This window comes from Fukomys damarensis, unplaced genomic scaffold, assembly GCF_012274545.1.
Source record: "Fukomys damarensis isolate Sample0158 unplaced genomic scaffold, DMR_v1.0_HiC HiC_scaffold_12, whole genome shotgun sequence".
NCBI lineage: Eukaryota > Metazoa > Chordata > Mammalia > Rodentia > Bathyergidae > Fukomys > Fukomys damarensis.
In genome coordinates this window covers 55,709,860-55,728,362 of record NW_022900924.1, presented here as the reverse complement: position 1 = coordinate 55,728,362, position 18,503 = coordinate 55,709,860, and the positions used below count along the sequence as shown (strand labels likewise).

Genomic DNA, 18,503 nt, shown 5'->3' with positions numbered 1-18,503 from the left:
CAGCACTGCCCACTACTTGGGCAGTTACAGAGAAAAGCGTGAAGATTCCGCCTGTTCAGTGACCCGGATTCAAAAATCAAGGAACCACACCTACTGGCCCAGAAATACGCCCCAAGGGAAGAACCGGACCTACTTCCTGCTGAGGATTGGAGTTGGAGGTCAGCTTGGGCAACCCAGGGAGACTCTGCCTCAAAAGCAAAGAAATAAAAGGGTGGGACTGTGGCCCAGTGGGAGACTGCTGCGTTCCACACCCAGGAGGAAAAAAGAGGGAACGAGGCAAACGCAGCTCGACCCAGCTTGCGCGTGCAGTGGGATTGTCCCAAAGCCTGCTTTCTGCTTCCCCTGAGGAAGAGCGGCCAGGCTGGGATTCCACGGCACTGCAGGGGCTGTGTGTGTGTGTGTGTGTGTGTGTGCGCGCGCATGCGCGTGCATGTGTGTGTATATGCGTGCGTGCGTGTAGTCCTAACAGACAAAGCCAGGTTTCTGTTACTCCCTGAAATTGTCTTCTGCCTCAAGCTCCTCCAGGGCAGGGCTCCTTCTTGAGAACTCCCCCTGTCCCTCCAATGCTGACCATTAAGAAGCATGGGCTTAGGAGGACCCCAAATTACCTTTTTCCTTGAAGTTGTAAACTCCGCTTTTTCAAATTCTGCAACTTGCTCTAATAATTCTCTTGAAGATGAAAGCAAATGCAAAAGAAACACTCATTTAAAACAGATCTGTATCACACAAAAGAATAAAGCCATGGACCTGGGCGTGGTGGCGCACGCCTGTAATCCCAGCACTGGGGAGGCTGAGGCAGGAGGATCGCTGTGAGTTCAAGACCAGCCTGGGCTACATAGTGAGTTCCAGGTCAGTCTCAACTATATAGTGAGACCCTGTCTCAAAAAGCAAAAACAAACAAGCAAACAAAGAATAAAGCCACAGTCTGAACCTATCCTGTGTGAGGGGAGGAGCAAGAGCCGCTCCAAGCTTCAAATGTTAAACACAGTGACTGGTGGCAAAGCCCAGGACCTGCTTGCTGGGGTCCCTGCAGACAGCACAGTAACTGTCGGCACAAGCGCAAATTCAGTGACACGCGCGCTTCTGTCTCACTTCCGAGGCGCCACGAGATTGCTGTCACTCAGCACCCCTGAAGGCTGAGAGGGACAAGCTGAGTGGAACAGCCCAGAAAACACCAGCAGTGCACAATGTCTACGGAAAACAGCCTCAGGCGTCCCCAAGAAAGATGGGCCGTGCGGGCTGGGGCCCTTCAGATAAACGGAGAGCTGACTGACTGTGCGTGTGCTTGCCCATGAGGTGTCTGAACTTCTCAGATTGACTTCTCAGCCGGGTGTGGTGGCACACGCCTGCCATCCCAGCACTGGGGAGGCTGAGGCAGGAGGATCGCTGTAAGTGATACATATAGTGAGTGCTACTACACTGTGAGACCCCTCTCAACAAAACAGAACAAGCAGCAACAAAAACCCAAATTAAACAAAATCAGCTTCTCAAGAGTTTTGTCACAGCCACTGGCTGATGCTGCAGTAAGGCAGGGGACCCCGCCCCACCTGCAGGAAGCAGCGTGCGGCTGTGCTCCCACTTCGCTGATTTCCCACACGCCCTGTCTTGGAATCGGTTGCAACTTTATGGATTTTACCACAGCTTTTGAAATTTGTAAGCTCTTAGATGCTCCGGTTATAAACTCTTTAATATTTTGTTTCCAACTATACAGTAACTGCATGCTCTAGAAACAATGACTTAAAATCAGTTTCTCAGGCTGCTAGTCTGGATCTATGGCACTTCTCGTGTGTGCATCGGTCTGCAACGCTGATAATCTTCACGTCCTCCTGACCTATCTCTGAGGAGCTACACCGACCCCGACCAGCGGGCCCTGGAAGGAGCGCGAGAGCGGAAGGAGACCGAGACCCGGGCCGCATCACCTGTTCTCCAGCTCGGAGACGTCGGTCCGCAGCTTGAGGTACCAGTGCTCCGCCTGCGCGAAGAGCTGGCGCAGCAGCAGCGCGTTGGTGCGCGCCGTGTGGATGAGCTCGGACTCCACCTCGCTGTGCACCACGGCCCGCAGCCCGCTCAGCACCTCCGCCACCTCGTCCGCCGTGAAGGTCCCCTCCGCCAGCCTGCAGGACGGACGCGGCGCATCAGCACCAGGGGGTGCGGCGGAACTGCTGAGCTAAATCCCCGGCCCACCATCGTCTATTTTTAATTTTTTAGTATCATACGGTTTTTACTTCAGTCTCCACGAAAATTAGTTTTACCACACTTAATAATCTGAAACCTCAAAACACACAGTGGAAGTTATAGTTTCTCCTTTTTTTGGTGGCACAGGGGACTGAACCTCGGGGCAGGGCCTTTCCTCCAGTTACGTCCCCAGCCCTTTTTTATGCTGAGGTAGAGTCTCACTAAGTTGCTGGAGCTGGGCTTCAAGTTTCGATCCTCCTGCCTCAGCCTCCCAGAATACTGGGACTACAGGCTTGTGCCACCACATCCCTGTTTTCCTCTTGCTGCTCTAGCATTTTAGTCACTGTATGAACTGGTCACATGCTGGTGACTGCTGATGAGAAATAAACGAGTACAAATTGTCTTTCTTCGCATCCACAGGACCCTAAAGAAAAGAGGGCCCCGCTGTCTCCTCCTGTCCCCTAACGGGGATGGAACGAGGACAGGGAAGACGGAGGCGACCCGGCCGGCGACCACCCCAGCAGCCAAGTCCTCCACACAGCTGCTGTGTGCACCTCCCGCCTACTGCGACAGCCCTAGCGGCCCCTGGAGACAGCCTGCCCCACCCCACCCTGCGCAGGCCGGGGCCCAGACTCCGTCCTCTCTGGCAAACCCACGGGACTGAGCAAGATTCAGCTGCTTGGAGTCCCCGAACCTTCACGGTCAAGTTAATGATGTTTGATCCACAGCTCCTTTAACTCTGATGTGGCCAGGAGCACGGAGCCTCGCATAAAATCCCTACAGTTAGCTTTTACAAAAGCCTTTCGAACATGCATTAATACTGCTCTATACTCTTTAGTAGAATACACGAGATTCTTGCCATTCAACTTGTGGCCCTCATCTGCTGGGAACTAGAAAAGCAGCTGTTTCATCAGCTGCACAGATGGCAATGGAAGGCCGAGGTCCTCTGCTCCTGGCGGAGCTGAGGGCTCTCTGACAGCTGCGGCTCTCACACTGACCTGACGCCTAACTACAGCCCATTGCTGGTCCCACGGAACTCACTGCCCTCTTCCGAAGGCCTCAGATCAAATGTCAGTCTGGGACGGCAGCACGTTATTCACGGTTGCCGTTTTTCCTCTCTAATCCTTCAGGATGAATGGCACAGGTATTTTCCTGCCACTGCTGTGTCCCATGTTCTAGCCTCTCAAGGAGTAACTCAATTGTAGTTGGGCACTCTCTGGCTTTGCTCCGCAAGCCCCATGTAATTCCCTGAGTACCTGTCTGTAACTCTGCCATCTCGTGACTAGCAACACACACACACACACACGCCTGATAGAGATCCGCGGGCGAGCCAGGGCCTGGATTTCACATCGCGTGGAGCGTGGTGTGGATGGCCTCGGTGAGGAGCCCGGAAAAGGGCTGCCATGCTTCTGCCCGCAGCCCAAGCCAGCTCCCAGGGACCGCTTTCCTTCCACTTCCAAACCCCCATACCTGCTCTCCTTGAGGTCTTGGAAGCAGGAATCCACAGTTTTGAGTCTCAGGCCCCTCTTGGAACGAGCAAAACGCATATAATTAATAACTTCATTTTGATGGTGTTCATTTAGGCCCAGTTCTGCCTGAAAAGGAGAATTTGTTAGTCTTCAAGATTTGATAAAAGAATCAAAAATAAAATATACAGGACATCTTGTCACGGAGGCTGCTAGATGTCAGGTGAACTCTGTTCTCCCTTCCTTCTGGCTGCGGGGCTGCCCAGTACATGGTGCTTCCCAGTCACCGGACTCCTGCACTTCTCAGGAACCGATGTGAACAGAAGAGAATGCGGGATATTTCCAGAGCCTAGGCCTCGAAACACGGGATTCACCCTTGCTACAGACCTGTTTGTCTGACACCTGGCACAGCAAACAGCATCAACGCCAGGTGGCGGACAATGGAGAGATGCAGGGCCCCACGGCCCCACCTCACGGGGGCAGCACTGAGCCACGTGGCAAGCTGAAACGAGCTGTGACGAGGCTGCTAAATGAGAAATGGACTTCTGTATCCTTGAAGCCATTAGGTTTTCGGTCTCTACCACAGCAACTTAACTGTATTCCACCAGATACAACTTCAAAAAGTGTATTTTATTTGGAAATAGCCACCAGTTGGACTTTTATTTCAAACCAGAAGAGTGCTTTGAGACAGCAGGTGAAGGGCGGGGCAGGCACTAACATTTGGGCCGGTACCATGCTACTCACTGTCCACGCGTGATGTCATTTCTCATTGTGAAGCCCGTGGTGTAACTATCCGCATTTTACTAAATGAAAACCTAAGTGTGAATCCGAAGCCTCAGTTGATGGAAGGTGACAGAAGACAGAACGCAAACAGGTGTCACTCTCTTTTGTGACCTCACCATCATCCTTTCATCAACTCATCCCTGTCATATTTTAGGGTGATCATGAGGAGTAGAGCAGTCTCTAAGCTCAGGAGGGGAGAAGCTGGAAGTGTAGCTCAGTGGGAAAATGGCAGGGCCATAATCTCCGGCACTGAAAGCACATAAAAAAAAATTTTGAGACAATTTTTTGAGCAGGGCATCCTGGCACCTGCCTGTCATCTTAGCTACTCATGAGGCTGAGGATAGCTTTGGTCAGGAGTTTTGAAAATGGCCTGGCAAAAGTAAGGAATGCTTTTCCCCCCCAGTCTATTTAATGCAGTGACATAGTCTCAGCTTTGAGACAGTATTTAGAACACAGTGGGGACTAAAGAAGAATTCGAATTGCTGAAGTGTTTCAGGAGGCATTAGTGGCTCTCTCACACCCAGTCTCATTCTTTTTTTGTCTTGAATACTTGGGCTCCAGTATTTTTCACTGTTTTATGTATAATTGCTACTTAAATTGGCATGCTATATCTGCTGGAGGAATTAACGGTCTTTTTATTTTTTGGCGCTAGGGATCCAACCTAAGACCTCCATCATGCTGACCCTGAGTTCTACCACAGAGCTACACTCCTTAGCTCAGTGCTCTTTTTCGTTCAGGCCAAAACAAAGGACATATCACCCAAATTGCCTCAACCGCAAAGCTTGGATTCTTACATGTTAAAAAGTTCCACGACAGAAAGTTGGGTTCAACCAATTTCACACGGAAAGTTGGACGTGTTCTCCCTTCGACCCTTAACTGTCCACTCGGTGAAAGGAATGTGAGAGCGCGCGCGTGTGAGGGCAAACTTGGAGCTTTTTAGAAAAAGAGTTCGAACTCTTTGCGGCGTCCCGATCTCATCACCAGCGCCGCCTGCCCGCTGTGACCTGGTCGTGACACTTCCAGGCCGCACGGGGACGAAGGGACGTTGGGACAAAGTAGAGCGAGGCTAATAGGAGGGCGTCGCCCTAATGGAAACAGACAGGAGCAACTGCTGTCAAGAAAAACAGTTGCCAGTATATTATAAGTAGTCAGGGAGTAGAGACCAGGCCTCCTTCTCCGGACCCACCGCGCAGCGTCTCCAGCCCCCGCCGCAGCCCTCGCCTCCGCGCCAGCGCGGCCGCTACTCACCATGGCAGCGAGCGGGAACCAAAAGCCTAACGGAGCTAGCGAGGGCAGGCGGGGACGTGCCCAGCCCGAGATCACCAACCGCGGCCTGGCCGCTGACAGTTGAAAGGAACGGAGGCTGTTTAGAAGCCTCGGGTTGCTAATGGGAACGGAGGCACGTGGGCCCGCAGTTACGCACTCTGATTGGTTCTTAAGATCACGCGACAGGAAGCGCTGTGTGACGGGCCGACCGCCGCGTGCTCATTAGTTTCTATAGCCGGAAGTCCCGCCTTTTAGCGCCACGCTCACCTTGGGAGCCGACTGCCGTTGCCAACGGTAACGGGAGAGGCGGGGCCGTCTGGGACCCGTCCCCCCATTCTCCTGCGCTCCCGGGGGCTCCGGGGGCTCCGGGGTCCGCCCTGCTGGTGCCGGGGCCTCCTCCTCGTACCGTGGCGGTCGGGGCGAATTCCAGCCCTCTCAGAGACCTCCCTCCACGTGGGGCGGCTCGGACTAACTTTCCTGCAGCTGTTTCTGGGTTTGCAAATGGTTGAGGCAGGCTGCCCGCACCAGCCCTCCCACGTTGCCTCTCCTTGTGTTATAATTATTTTCTCTGATATTGCTGTAAAAAACCTTTAACGTAACACTTTTAACTGAAAAGAAAGTTGCAAAAACATTGGTTTGCACAAAGAGCCACGAATTTTTTAAAAAACATGCATGCCCGGGGATCACTATTGATCCTGTGACTATGACTTATGTTGAATGAATAATACCTTTGGCTTCATCCTGGGAAACTGGTTCACCAGGTCCAGCGTGGGTGGTCAGGCTCTTTAGGTTTTGTCACGGTTTGGGGAGGGAACAGACCCTATTTTTTTCCCCTTTTTTTTGGAGGGGGGGGCGCGGGGCGGGGAGACAGTCTCACTGTCTAGTTTAGGCTGACCTTGAACCTACTCTGTAACCTGGGCTGGTCTCAAGCTCACGGCGATCCTCCTGCCTCAGCTCCAGTACTGGGATCAAAGGCGTGCGCCACCATGTTCAGTGTTAGATCACTCTTCAGAGAACACAGTCCTGAAAAAGTCAGAGGTGCTAGGAGAGAGAGATTGTTGCAACCTAGAGAGTTCTCTCATGGGCAAAATACACCGTGAACAGTGAACGGCGCGGGTAGCCAAGCGCACTGGTTGACAAGCGCACAGACAGCTACCGCCTGCTGAGAGCGGGGACCTAAAACAGAGCAATTACCTGGCTCTGGCCCTGAAGCATGCACAGAAAAGCTAATTTTAGGTAACGTTTAGGTTTGTGTTGATTTGGGGCATTGCCAAATGCAATTTTAAACGGATCACACAATTGGGTGCTTTTTAGATGTGGAGAGGCTTTTAGGGACCTGGTTCTGCCTTCCTGTGGATTGGGAGACCCCAGCAGGTGTCTGAGACCTCCAGGGCTGGGGCTGGGGCTGGGGGAGGTGGAGCTTGACTGGGAGGAAGCCAATACCAACTTGTTTTCAACAGCAAAACCGGAAGGCAGGTGTGACCTATTCTGATCTGGCGGGTGCTAAATCACATTCTGGTTTCGAGAATTTCATTTTTCTTTTCATTTTCTTGCCACCACCATTTTATTCAAAATAATATACCAAATTGTGTACACAGCTTAGCAGTACCTTTTGGAGATAAACTTGAAACTTTTACTGCTAGATCAAAGTGGTAGCGGGCACACGATTTTGAATACAGGTCACTGTTAAAATGGTATTTCCGAAAGAGGAGCAGCAGTGAAAACATGCTCATGAGCCAAATGGTTAATGCGGTAAGATGGAAATAATTAAAGTGGAGAATTTCCAAGTCAGTAAGAGCTCTATGGCTGTTCTGAGACAAGGAAAGGTGTCAGAGTGGCCATGTGTCTGGACTGGACGTCCAGCTTCCCCTTGGGGCCCAGCAGCACTGGACGTGGTCCCTGTCCCCTGACGGGTGCCCAGGGTGGGTTCTCTTGAGCTCAGTGGTTACATTCTCCTCTCCTCCTGCCACCTCTTTCATTTGCGCCAGCCAGGTTGTGCCAAATTCCACCACCAGAGTCGCCATGATTTCGGGCCTGCCTGGGACTGGACACCCTGGTTTCCACTCCCGCAGTGAATCCTCAGGGTGCTTGACTAATTCTTCTTTCTGGAGACATTGGTTGTGTTCACAGAATGACAAGGTTGCTTTACTAGAGAGGGAAGGGATTTCATCACGATGCTTATGACACGTAGGGAAGTAAACGAAGTCGTTCATTGGTTTGCACTGCCGAGGAGACTTCAGCGTGCTCGCGGCAGGCAAGCCCCTGTGCACCCCACGTGTTGACAGGGTGGGGGGAGGACTAAAGGGAAGAGTGAAGAGTGCACTGACTTCATCTGTGAAAATGTTTGTGGCTTGGGGAATTTTAAAAATTGTCCTGCAAAAAAAAAAAATGTATCGACTGATTATTTTAATGTAAAACTCTAATTTAAAATTGTACTGAGGAGGTTGTAATTTCACAGCCAGTCTGCCCAGCAGCATTGAATGTCATTACCTAAACTATCTAAATAGTGTCGGCAAATAGGAACGTGTAGTTTCAGTCTTCAAGTAATGAATTTGGCTCATGAAAAAGCTGAACTTGTGTTTGAGGTTGTTTACTTGTGCTTGGGTTGGTCACCAAAACAAACAGCTCAAAGTGGAAGAGAGAACAGCTCCACCCTACTTCAGTACAGAGAGTCTGAGAGTCTTGAGAGGAGAGAGAGATAGGATGAGAATGAATTTAGAGGCACACAAAGCCATTTAATATTTTCAGCATAGTTCGGCATAAAGAAGTGAAGCTCAGTTCTCAGTTACAGTGCTAAGCCTGCCAGTTCTGAGGTTGGTGTGAGCTAGGCATTCTTAGGAATGTAGGCAAGTTCTCTTTCTGCCGTTCTGACAGAGCCCCTGATCTGTGTGAGGTTCTGTGACTATGACACCGAGTCTTAGGGAAGGAGGAGAGGGGCTCAGAGCACCTCAGCTGTCCCACCCCATCGATCGTGGGCTGAGGTAGGCGGGTTGATGCTTCACTTAAGTAAACATAGCAGTGCGTCAAAGACAGCACAGGTGAGATCAGAGAAGAGAAAAACTCCTGAAGGTCTTCTGGGAAAGAGCAGTTTGAGAAGCACTGTATTGATGGGAGGTGGAGAGGGATTAGGGACGATCATTTTGGGGAAACACCTTGAAGAAGGTGACTCTGGAGTATGGCTTCCTGTGTTCAGCTTTATCAGAAACCTTGCTAATTTCCTTTGCTTGCCCGGCTGTAAGGAAGAAAACAGCCAAGGCATTAAAGAAGAAAGTTCCAGGATTAAAGGGCCCCAGAGGAGCTTCTTGGTATTTGAGAACCAGCTGGCGAGAGACCATTCAGCTGATCTCAAACCCTCTAGTGACAGGTGGGGTACGGGTGGGTGCTGAGAAATAAGTTCCCTCGAATCTGATCGTGTGTATTAAAGGAGGTCAGGCCAGGAAGTAGTTCACCGTACAACTCCCTTCAAGATGGTGTGGATGGTGGCAATGAGCCCAAATCATAGATTAGTGTCGTTGATAAATCTCCATACATAAACAACACCCTGAAGGAACAAACACAAAAGCTATCAGAGTGAAGCCTAACTCAAAAGAATGTGAAGAGTTGGTGGTGGGGAATACGGTCATAGGGCGCATGAGAAACGTCCATCGATTGTAAAGATGACGGCAGCACCAAAACCTTATCTTACACCCCCAAATACACATTCACACTGGAGCCAAGCTCGGGAGCCCAGTCCTCGCGGTGGTTCGTGGGAAGCCAGATGTGTGAGACAGAGTGTGAAAGAACAACGGGAAAGGTAGGATTCATCCCTTTCAAAGTGGTGGCCTTGTTTCAAGTTAGGATCAAATGTAAGCTTGCAAAATCACCCCCAAGCCGACAGTGAGTAGTAAGGGGGCTCAGACATGGGAATGGACGAGAGCTCAGAAAGCATTTCAGAAGGCAGTGGAGTTGAGGATGGCCTTGGAAGACGTACAGAAGTGTCCAGAGATGTACATTTGTTACTTCAAGGGAAAAATCACACACACACACACACACACACACACACACACACACACACACAGATAAACTCTTCATATCAGTCAGCTTTTCATCACTGGGACCAAAACTCTGAGAAAACCAGCATAAGGGAGGAGAGGCTCACCGTGGCTCACAGATGAGAGGGTTCAGTCCGTGGTCAGCTGAGTCTGAGGCGGAAACATTATGATGGAAGGGTGTGGTGGAAGGAAGCCACTCACCTCGTGACAGCCAGGACTGGCAACCAGCCAGAGGGAGAAGAACAGCCCTTCCAGGTCAGTGACCCACGTCCTAAACCAGGCCCACCTCCCGATGGCACAGTCGGCTCCGAGTTCACCAAGGAATTAATCCACCGATGAGGTTAGTGCCAGAGTGGAGTGTGGATAAATAACGCCTGGAAATACAGTGAAGGCGAAGGGAAAGGTCACTCGTAGCTAGCGACACAGGTTTGTCTTCCACTAATACAGATCCTCCAAGGAAAGCGTCTTTCTCATGTGATCAACCTGAGCCACCCAGCCCGGGATGGGCCGTCATTGGCTCTGAGTGAGGCCAGCAGACATGAGTGGAGGAGAAACAGGAGAATCTTAACATTCGTGACTTCCTGCTGTGTCTGGGTCCTGTTTGTGGGCTGATTTTGGTCCTCCTCTGGGAAAGTATAACCTATGCTATCAAATACACTCAGCTATCCCTATTTCCTTTATTAAATGTAATTTTGAAATGGCTGTGTAACTCCTATAATTCTGAGTGTTTGAGAAGGAATTAGCTTTTATTATTTATTCTTTTGTTTTGTTTTTCTTTTAGTTTTTTGGTACCAGGGATCGAACTCAGGACCTTGTGCTTGTGAGGCAGGCGGAAGAACCACTGAGCTAAATCCCTGGCTGCCTCCTGTTTTTATGTAACCACAAATTATTTTCTAATTGACCAGTTGATATAATGCTACATTCTTAAATCATTTCATGAAAACTGGGGTATTTACTATTTTGGTTTTTGTTTTTACATCTTCAGCCCGGACATTCATGCTGCAGATCTCAAAACATTTTGGAAGCCACAGACCTGGTGTCTAAAGGGACTGCTGGATGTTGGGGAAGACAAAAATAACTGCCATGGGGACCCTGCTCCCAAGCCTTCTGACTGCTAGGAGAGACAGCCAGTTGGAAGGGCACGTCAATGTCCTGTGGCTGCCTAAGTGACACTGCTCTCTCTAGCTTTGGGAAAAGCTTTGGGCAAGAGCCCTGAATTGAATCTCGGTGGGGGGGTGTTATCATATGTTAGTCTGGGGAAGCAAGGTAGAAAGGGCAGAGGCAGAGGTTTGCATAGCAAACCGAGGATGGATACCTGAAAAAGCCTGGCATGTGGATTTCTAACAAGAGCTTAAGCATGGGTTATCATCCATTCTTAGGAGTCAGTGTTGTAAAATGTATCATCGCTTTGCTAAAAATATTGACAAACATGTCGTGGGTAGGATGACCAACGACCGTGACTGGGAAAAAAAAACAAACCACGCTACCACTGAAGATGGCATTTCAAGGAAAAGTTATACATCGGTTTTCCTGCTACCCTCAAGGATAAGACACGCCATGGGAGAACTGGAGCTAAACTAAGCAGGGGACTTGTTCTGTGAGTGGGGGCACTGACCTGACCCCGTTATCAAGTACAGATGCAGGGCAGGGTCGTCTTTTTTAAGTCACCCACAAACAAGACGGTAGCGGGTAACTGGATGTGAACATGCACAAAAGCAAAGCTGTTAGTGTTGAGTACTGAAGAGAAATGCTGTGCTTTATACTTGTCCGATACGATTTATTCTTACTTAAAAACAGACCCAGATGTAAACCAGAGGACAACGTGAACTTTAGCGTCTGCATATACAAGCTGGAAAGGGTTTTGCATTTTAAGAGACTTACAATATGAGTTTCTCTGCCGGATATCGTGTGAGGGAGGTAGTTTCCCTGGCACCTCGCTTGTGCCCACACAGAGGGTTCTGACTGGATGCTGAGATGGCCCATGTGCTCATGGTAGGTGTTGTTTTACTTCGCATTTACAGTGCCGTGAAGATTTTCTTCTTCAGAATGGACATAGATTTTAAAACCTTCGACAACGTAAGTAATTCCAGCTGCCCCTTACCACACACTTTCTGCGTTCCAGAAACACACGCCTCATGTCTAACACGCGGTGGCACCATCCGACAGGTACTGCGATTAATCTCAGCTTTGGAGGGAGAGCATGGAGGCTTTCTGGGCCTTTTGCAAGCTCCTATGGAAGGCTGACAGAAGCGCGGGACAGGAGAGAGGACACAGGTGCAGATGGGCAGGGTCCCTGTCCCTGTGTAACGACAGACTGTCTCCTCTAACTGCCACGCTGCCTGGCAGCACAGCCATGGTGCGACACCAGCACACCTTCCCCGGGAAGCCCACGCAGACCCCCGCTCTCCCAGGTATTCTCTGATGTCCTCATCCCCGAGTCCCTCCGTTCAGTTCGCCTCCTGTCGGTGTCCCCAGACTCGATAGGAATATAACCATTTCCGCTGCAGCTTCCTCTGCCTTGTGGGAGTCCCGTTCTGTGATTTAAGGTCTTGAGAGTCTCAGCTTTCTCCAGGAAGTTGCCTTCTCTCCCCTGCTCCTCACCACACCCATGCCCTCCAGGGTGCTGGCGGTTCACGCCTCCTCCCTTACTGACCCAGGTCAAGCCTTCCTCCAGGGAAGCTGTGTGTCTTACCCCACTGCTGCTGGCTTCCACGAACACCTACCATCCTGGTCACTCGCTCATCTTTGAGGCCCTGTGTCTGCCTCAGATGGCCTGGATCCACCGCGTTGCAAGCCCGATGGATGACCCACGTGGCACCTTTATTGGGACCCCACCTGCTGCTCTACCACGGCCTCAGCTCCAGGGCTCTTCAGGACCCTCTGTGCTCCCATGATGGTTTAGAACTAAAATGCTCCTCAAGAGCCTCACGCACTCATAGGTGGGGCTCTTGAAAGGCAATTGGGTCAGGAGGCCGATAGCCGACTTGAAGTTTGCAGGCAGAGTCTGGTCAGAGCGGTCACTGTGCGCGTGGCCGGGAAGGTTATACTTCCTCTTGGCTTTTCCCCCTCTGTTTCCTGTCCGCCATGCTGAGAGCAGCTTCCTCTGCCAGGCCCCTCGGCCATGCTGTCCCGCCTTGGAACTATGGACCGAAACCTTCACAAACTGAGCCATAACAAACCTGCCTTTTAGTGGGGGGCGTCCCTTGTTGTGTCCCAGCAACCAGGAAAGTGACTGAGGCAGCTCCTCACAGCCCGTCACAGCCGGGAGCCGCTCCCCGAGCATCACCAGCTCCCTCAGCACGGGCAGATGCCCTCCTTCCCCGAGACTTCACCTCCGGCCTGGTGCCCACCTCGCAGCGACCTTGAATCGGCTGCCTTTCCTGTCAGCCGTGCTCCTTCCAGTCAGGACCTTCTTGGGCTCAACTCAGCCCTGAGAAGTATGTTTCTCACCAAAGGGCTCGGTTACAGCCTCAGCTTGGTTGATTCCAAACTTAAAGTCTTCCAGTTGTCCAGTTTTGTTGTGGTTGCTCTCAAACTAGAGAAGTCACATAACTGCCCGTTTCCTCTGAATTCAGTCGCTTACATTGTGGGTCAGCCTGCTCCTCTTCACCCGAGCAGCCATCTTCTCACGTTTTCCTGGTCCTCAACATCCCCCTCCTTTCAACCCCAGCGTGTGATTTCTCTTCTGCCCTTCTCGCAGGGTAAGCTGCTGTCCCGTGCCGATGTCCCTCTCGAAGCGCGTTCCTTTAGCAGCTGGGAAATATTTGAAGGTTATTAACATTCAGTGTTGGCCGGGACAGCGAGGTGAGAGGTGCTTTAAACAACTCTGGTAGGAGAATGAAGAGGGGTTGACTGTGCGCTCTGGAAATCATTGCCAGAACTGAAAATGCCCACACCCTCTGGCCCGGCGATCTGCCTTCACTTCCGAGAATTTAAGAAGAAACCGAAGTGCAAAGCTGTACGTACAGAGGTTTGCTGCAGCTTTCTTTTTTTAATGTGAGATGCTTTAAATGCCTCTTCTGTGGGGCAATGACAAAAGAAAATTATGGTGTGATAAACATGTAAGTTCCTGCAGCTGCGAAAAGAGGAAGACTTCGTGTGCACTGATATGGAAAACACATCTGTAATATGAAGTGACATGAGAGAGGACAGTAATCAGAGGAGACCCAAGTTTTATAAAAGGACATACGGACAAATTCAGGAAGGCAGAGCAACATACTCTTTATGCCAAAATATGTGAAGCGAAAAAGGGCTGTAGATGTCTCCTGTATACACAGCTGCAGTTTGGGTGTAGTAAGCGATTATGACCTTTATAACTTAATGACATAAAGAGAAAATAAGAGCCCTGATAGAAACTCCCTTGTTACATCTGCCACGGTTTCACTTGCTCGTCTCAGGGAAGGCGGCTTCTCTGGAAAACCCAGGACGAACCTCTGCTCTGTCAGCACCAGGAACCTGGCACAGGTTTCCGGGCCCGCAGAGGCCCGGATGGGGACCATTCGAGAAACTTGTCCCTTCCTCTTTCCTCTGAACACTCTTGCCAGCACTTAGAAATGTTCCTTTTGGTTTTGGTCCACTATTTTTAGCCCCTTCTTTCCTTTGGGTCCAGGTGGCTGTGTGGGCCCCAGCCGTGCTCGCAGGAGGGCTGCCCTTGTGGCTGGCTCGGACCCCTTTCCTGGCCTCTGCAGGGCAGGAATGCTTGGCTTTGGTGAGGCCCATGGAGCAAGCCCCTTTCAGATAACTGATGGCAAAATTAAATGAGAAGCCTCTATGTCTTGCAAGGGACACGGAGACACAACATACAGGAACCTTCAGCCGCGGTATGGGGACAGTGCCCATAAATCTAGTGTGACGCAGAACAGTGAGTATCGGCCACGCTTTATTATGCACTCTTTTTGCGATAGAGGACAGTTACCCAGTGTGACTGGAGGCTGTGAAGAGAATCCGACTCTCACCTTGTCGTCCAGAGCACCCACACACCTGTTCTCCTTGCCCTATGGGTTCCCCAGAAGAACCTGTGTCTGAGGATAGCTCTGAGCCCATCCTCTACCTCTGTGAAGGCCCAATCCCTTCATTACCCCTTCAGATTTCTGGGCTCCTGTTCTCCTCCCTCTCTCTCTCTCTCTCTCTCTCTCCTGCTGCTTCTCCTGAAAAACACCAGCCCCTCCCTCCTGCTAGGAGCGACTTCTTTACTCCCATTCCTCTTGAGACAGATGAAGCCCCAGCCCCACCTCTTTCCCCTCTGCCAGCCAGAGGGGGCAGGACGGCTCCTCTCCCAGCCTGGGGTGACTGGGGCACCTGGCTCCAGGGTCTTCCCGCCATCTGACAGGTGTTGATTCCGGGAAGCTGTCCCTGACCCCAGCCCTCTGTGCCTCCTCTCTGAGGAGCAGCTGCACGGCCATGCCTGAGGCTCCTGATCTTTATCTTGGGCAGGGCGGGCTGAGCAGGCTGCACCCAGGAAGAGCTGGTGACACTCGGGGCTGTTCCCCTCCAGGGGCTCCAGAGAGTGCCAGAGCGGCGAGAAGCTGAGAGATCCGCAGAGATCTGCAGAGAGTCGCAGACGTCTTCAGAGATGGTGAGGACACGCAGGACCCGTGGAAGAGTCCAGAGAGGCAAAGAGGGCGCTGTGACCCGGGAAAGCGCCGGAGAGCCCTGGTTCTGAGCTCTGGCTGCCCAGAGCATGAGGCTTAAGAGCTGAGAGGCCCTGGCACTCAATGCTCGGCGCGGAAATGCTAGGGAGGGTGAGCCGCGGAGCCGGAAGCCCAGACTGCTAACTCCTGCAAGGCTGCACTGTGCCCATTTGTGATTCCTGTCGCAATTGAGCGAAACCAGTGGGTGACATTCTGAAATACAACCACCACCAAGCACTAATCTAGATGCCTTCCCCATGTGTCTAACGCACTTGGCACCTTACAGAGGTTTCCCCTACGGGAGCTTACAGTAGCTTCATGGAACAGCTGCTGAAGGGTGGGTGGGTAAATCCCACACGGAGGGGCTCCTCCACCCTCCCTGCAAAGAGGACGTTCCATAGGCAAATTAAGCTACATCTTGGAAAGTCACTTTGCGGACTATTACACCAACCTGCAATTGTCCACTTGGCTAGAACTCTTTTAAAACATCAAAAGTAAAAATTAACAATGAAAAGAAACCTGCTAGAGATGTTAGTGGGTAAATAGGATGAAAGTATGCTGCCCAGGCTGGTCTCAAACTCTTGGGCTCAAGAGATCTGCCTGCCTCAGCCTCCTGAGTGGCTGAGGCTAGAAGCATCACGTACCACTGTGCCTAACTTGAAAAGTCCACTTAAAAACATAGATCTTACATTTCAGAGCAGTTTAGACTCATGGCAAAGTTTAAAGATACAGGGATTTCCCATAGGCCCTCCACACCCCTGTGATCAGCAACCCTCACTAAGTGACATGTTTGTGACCAGTGAGGAACTGAGGCCAACACAGCACTATCGTAGAAGACCCACACCACAGTTTATGGTAGCCGTTGGCTTTCAGTTTTCATTTCCGATGGGTAAAGAAAAAAAATGTTTTGCGATTTGCAAGTTGGTTATTTAATCATTATGATCAGTTAATAAAGGAAGCGCTATTTTTTTTGTTTTTTTGAGACAGGGTCTCGCTATGTATCTCAAACTGACCTTGAACTTGCTATGTAGCCCAGGCTGGCCTTGGACTCTCAGCAACCCTCCTGCCTCAGTCTCCTGAGTGCTGGGATCACAGGAGTGAACCACCACACCCGCCTTTAATTTTTCAAATGCCAGAATCTTGAGAGAATGAGAAACCAGAGACACAATTATGCCGGAAGGTGCCCTTGTTTATATCCAAGTGGAAAGTTGGGCGACTCTTCTTAACTCTGACCTCACAGTATCTTTGCCAAAAGTTGAATCTGTCTCTGCCAAAAACAGCATCATCATTTAAAAAATAATTCTAAGAACGGTTGACTTGAAGTTGCAAACCTTTGTTACGCTTACTGCCCCAAATTGTTGTTTGTTCCTGTAAGAGTTGTAGATGCGGTTTCCGGAGGAGGCTGGTTGGATTCCCGGGAGCTCTAGCCTGGTGGAGGTGTTGCTCCTCACAGAAACTCCTGACGGAAAAAGCAAGCAGGGTCCTCACAGTGAGTGTACCGGAAGCAGGGCTCCCTGCGTCTGGGCCCTGAGTCTGGACGCTGCGGTGGGGGAGGCGTACGCGGGAACACATCCCTGCCTGAGGTTTTTTTTTTTTAATTTGCTCAAAGAGGTCATTTCTATGTCATAATGAGCCGAAACGTCTGGTCGGACTCCTCTTCCACCCAGCAGAAGGGACGCCAGGACACTCCGCTCCACCGGCAAAGCCACCGTGAAAACCGCCAGCTTCGACGCGGAGCCAGGGAGTGGAAGGTGCTCAGGTACAACCAGCCTGCTGCCGGGAACGCCGCACGGAGAGCTGGCAGCAGGAGCCCTTCCCGTTCCGGACACAAGGCCTGTGGGTCCAGGTTGTAGACACCGCCTAGTCCGCGGACTCTGGGCCGGTCCCTTTATTGCTGCAGCCGCCGGCCAATGGGAGCTCGCCAGGTGTCCAGGAAGACCGCAGGCGCCAATGAGCTTTCCTTTCAAACATCCTAAGGAGCTCTTGCTTCTCCCTATAAAGCCCGACCTTTGTGCCTGCGATGGCGTCTCCAGCGTCATCTCTGACTATTTTCCCCAGATAGAACCTCTTCACACGCGTTTACTCAGACGACATCAACGCAGTCTCCAAACGACAAGAAGGAAAAAATGAAGGAACGTGGCTCAGGCCCACAGAACATGACAATACAAATATTGTAAAAAACTGAAAAAAAATTCATTCCATTTTTGAAAAATGAGAGTTTTGGAAATTTGAAATGCAACAGTGTTCACTCTGTATCAGTCATACAATGTGTTTCTAGTAGTCACTCACCCACACAGTAGGACGGACAGCTGCTCTTATTTTATGTGGGGAGTTGGGTGGTGGGAATTGAATCCAGGGCCTCCTGCATGTTAAGCACTCGCTCTACCACGGAGCTGCACGCAGCCTCTGCCACGGTTCTTTTAAGAGAGAAAATAAAGACTTAATGTTAATTTAAAAATTCATATCTGAAAGTAATAATGTATTTGAGAGGGACTGGGGATTTAGCTCCTTGGCAACACATCTGCCTTGCAAGTGCAAGGTCCTGAGTCCGATCCCTGGCACCGGAACAACAAACAAACAAACATTTATTTGAGAAATTATGCCAAGGGAGTAGAAGAAGCGTGTGTGTGTATAGTTGGCTCTCCACATCTTGGAGCCACAAGCACTTTAGAAGCTGTCCGTGGTGAACATATACAGATATTTTTCCTCACCATTGTTGTTTAAGCAAAAGAGCAGAGAACGATTTGCACAGCAGTTACAACGTGCCGGGTGTCACATCTGGAGCCGAGTGGGTGCGGTTCCGTGCAGGTGCATCTGCAGAGTTTGGGGTTCATGGAGTACAGGGACGGCACACCGCCCCACGGAGACCGACCGGGCCGCAGCCGGGTCCCAGGAAAGCCTCACTCCAGCGGGCTGCCTACTCATGATTTCTGTCTCTGGTAGCGTGGCCGAGCGGTACCAGAAAGCGTGGGCAATGGCCCAGAACTGCTCCAGAATGCAGTGCGGCCCAACGGTTTGCTGTATGGGCACCATTTCCACCATTTCCCACTGTGATTTTAAAAATCACCCTTTTTCTAGCGGCAGGAGAAATTTTCAGCTGAGCCTTCCCACCCCTCCAGTGGCCCATGTCTTGCCTCTCATCTGGGGATGTC

The 18,503-nt window shown here is 51.0% G+C and overlaps 1 protein-coding gene and 1 long non-coding RNA gene across 7 annotated transcripts in view; both read right to left on the bottom strand.

The window, feature by feature from the left end:
• Lztfl1 (leucine zipper transcription factor like 1) overlaps positions 1-5,847 on the bottom strand; it is a 28,251-nt gene extending 22,404 nt beyond the window's left edge. The window contains exons 1-4 of one of the 6 annotated variants that reach the window (XM_010624389.3): positions 5,673-5,847; positions 3,646-3,770; positions 1,920-2,114; positions 609-669 (exon numbers count right to left, since the gene is read on the bottom strand). In XM_010624389.3, coding sequence (XP_010622691.1) covers positions 609-669; positions 1,920-2,114; positions 3,646-3,770; positions 5,673-5,675 — 384 coding nt within the window. In that variant the 5' untranslated portion in view covers positions 5,676-5,847. Of the gene's footprint in view, positions 1-608; positions 670-1,919; positions 2,115-3,645; positions 3,771-5,218; positions 5,286-5,672 lie in introns of those variants that run through there. The other 5 variants (XM_010624392.3, XM_010624393.3, XM_010624395.3 and 2 more) reach the window with 5 other exon arrangements.
• Positions 5,848-6,554: 707 nt separating this feature from the next.
• LOC109118077 lies at positions 6,555-16,760 on the bottom strand. Its single transcript, XR_002025354.1, has 3 exons — positions 16,683-16,760; positions 9,923-10,095; positions 6,555-8,063 (listed from the first exon to the last, which is right to left on the bottom strand). It is a non-coding gene; the product is annotated as an uncharacterized LOC109118077 (long non-coding RNA).
• Positions 16,761-18,503: the final 1,743 nt, after the last annotated feature.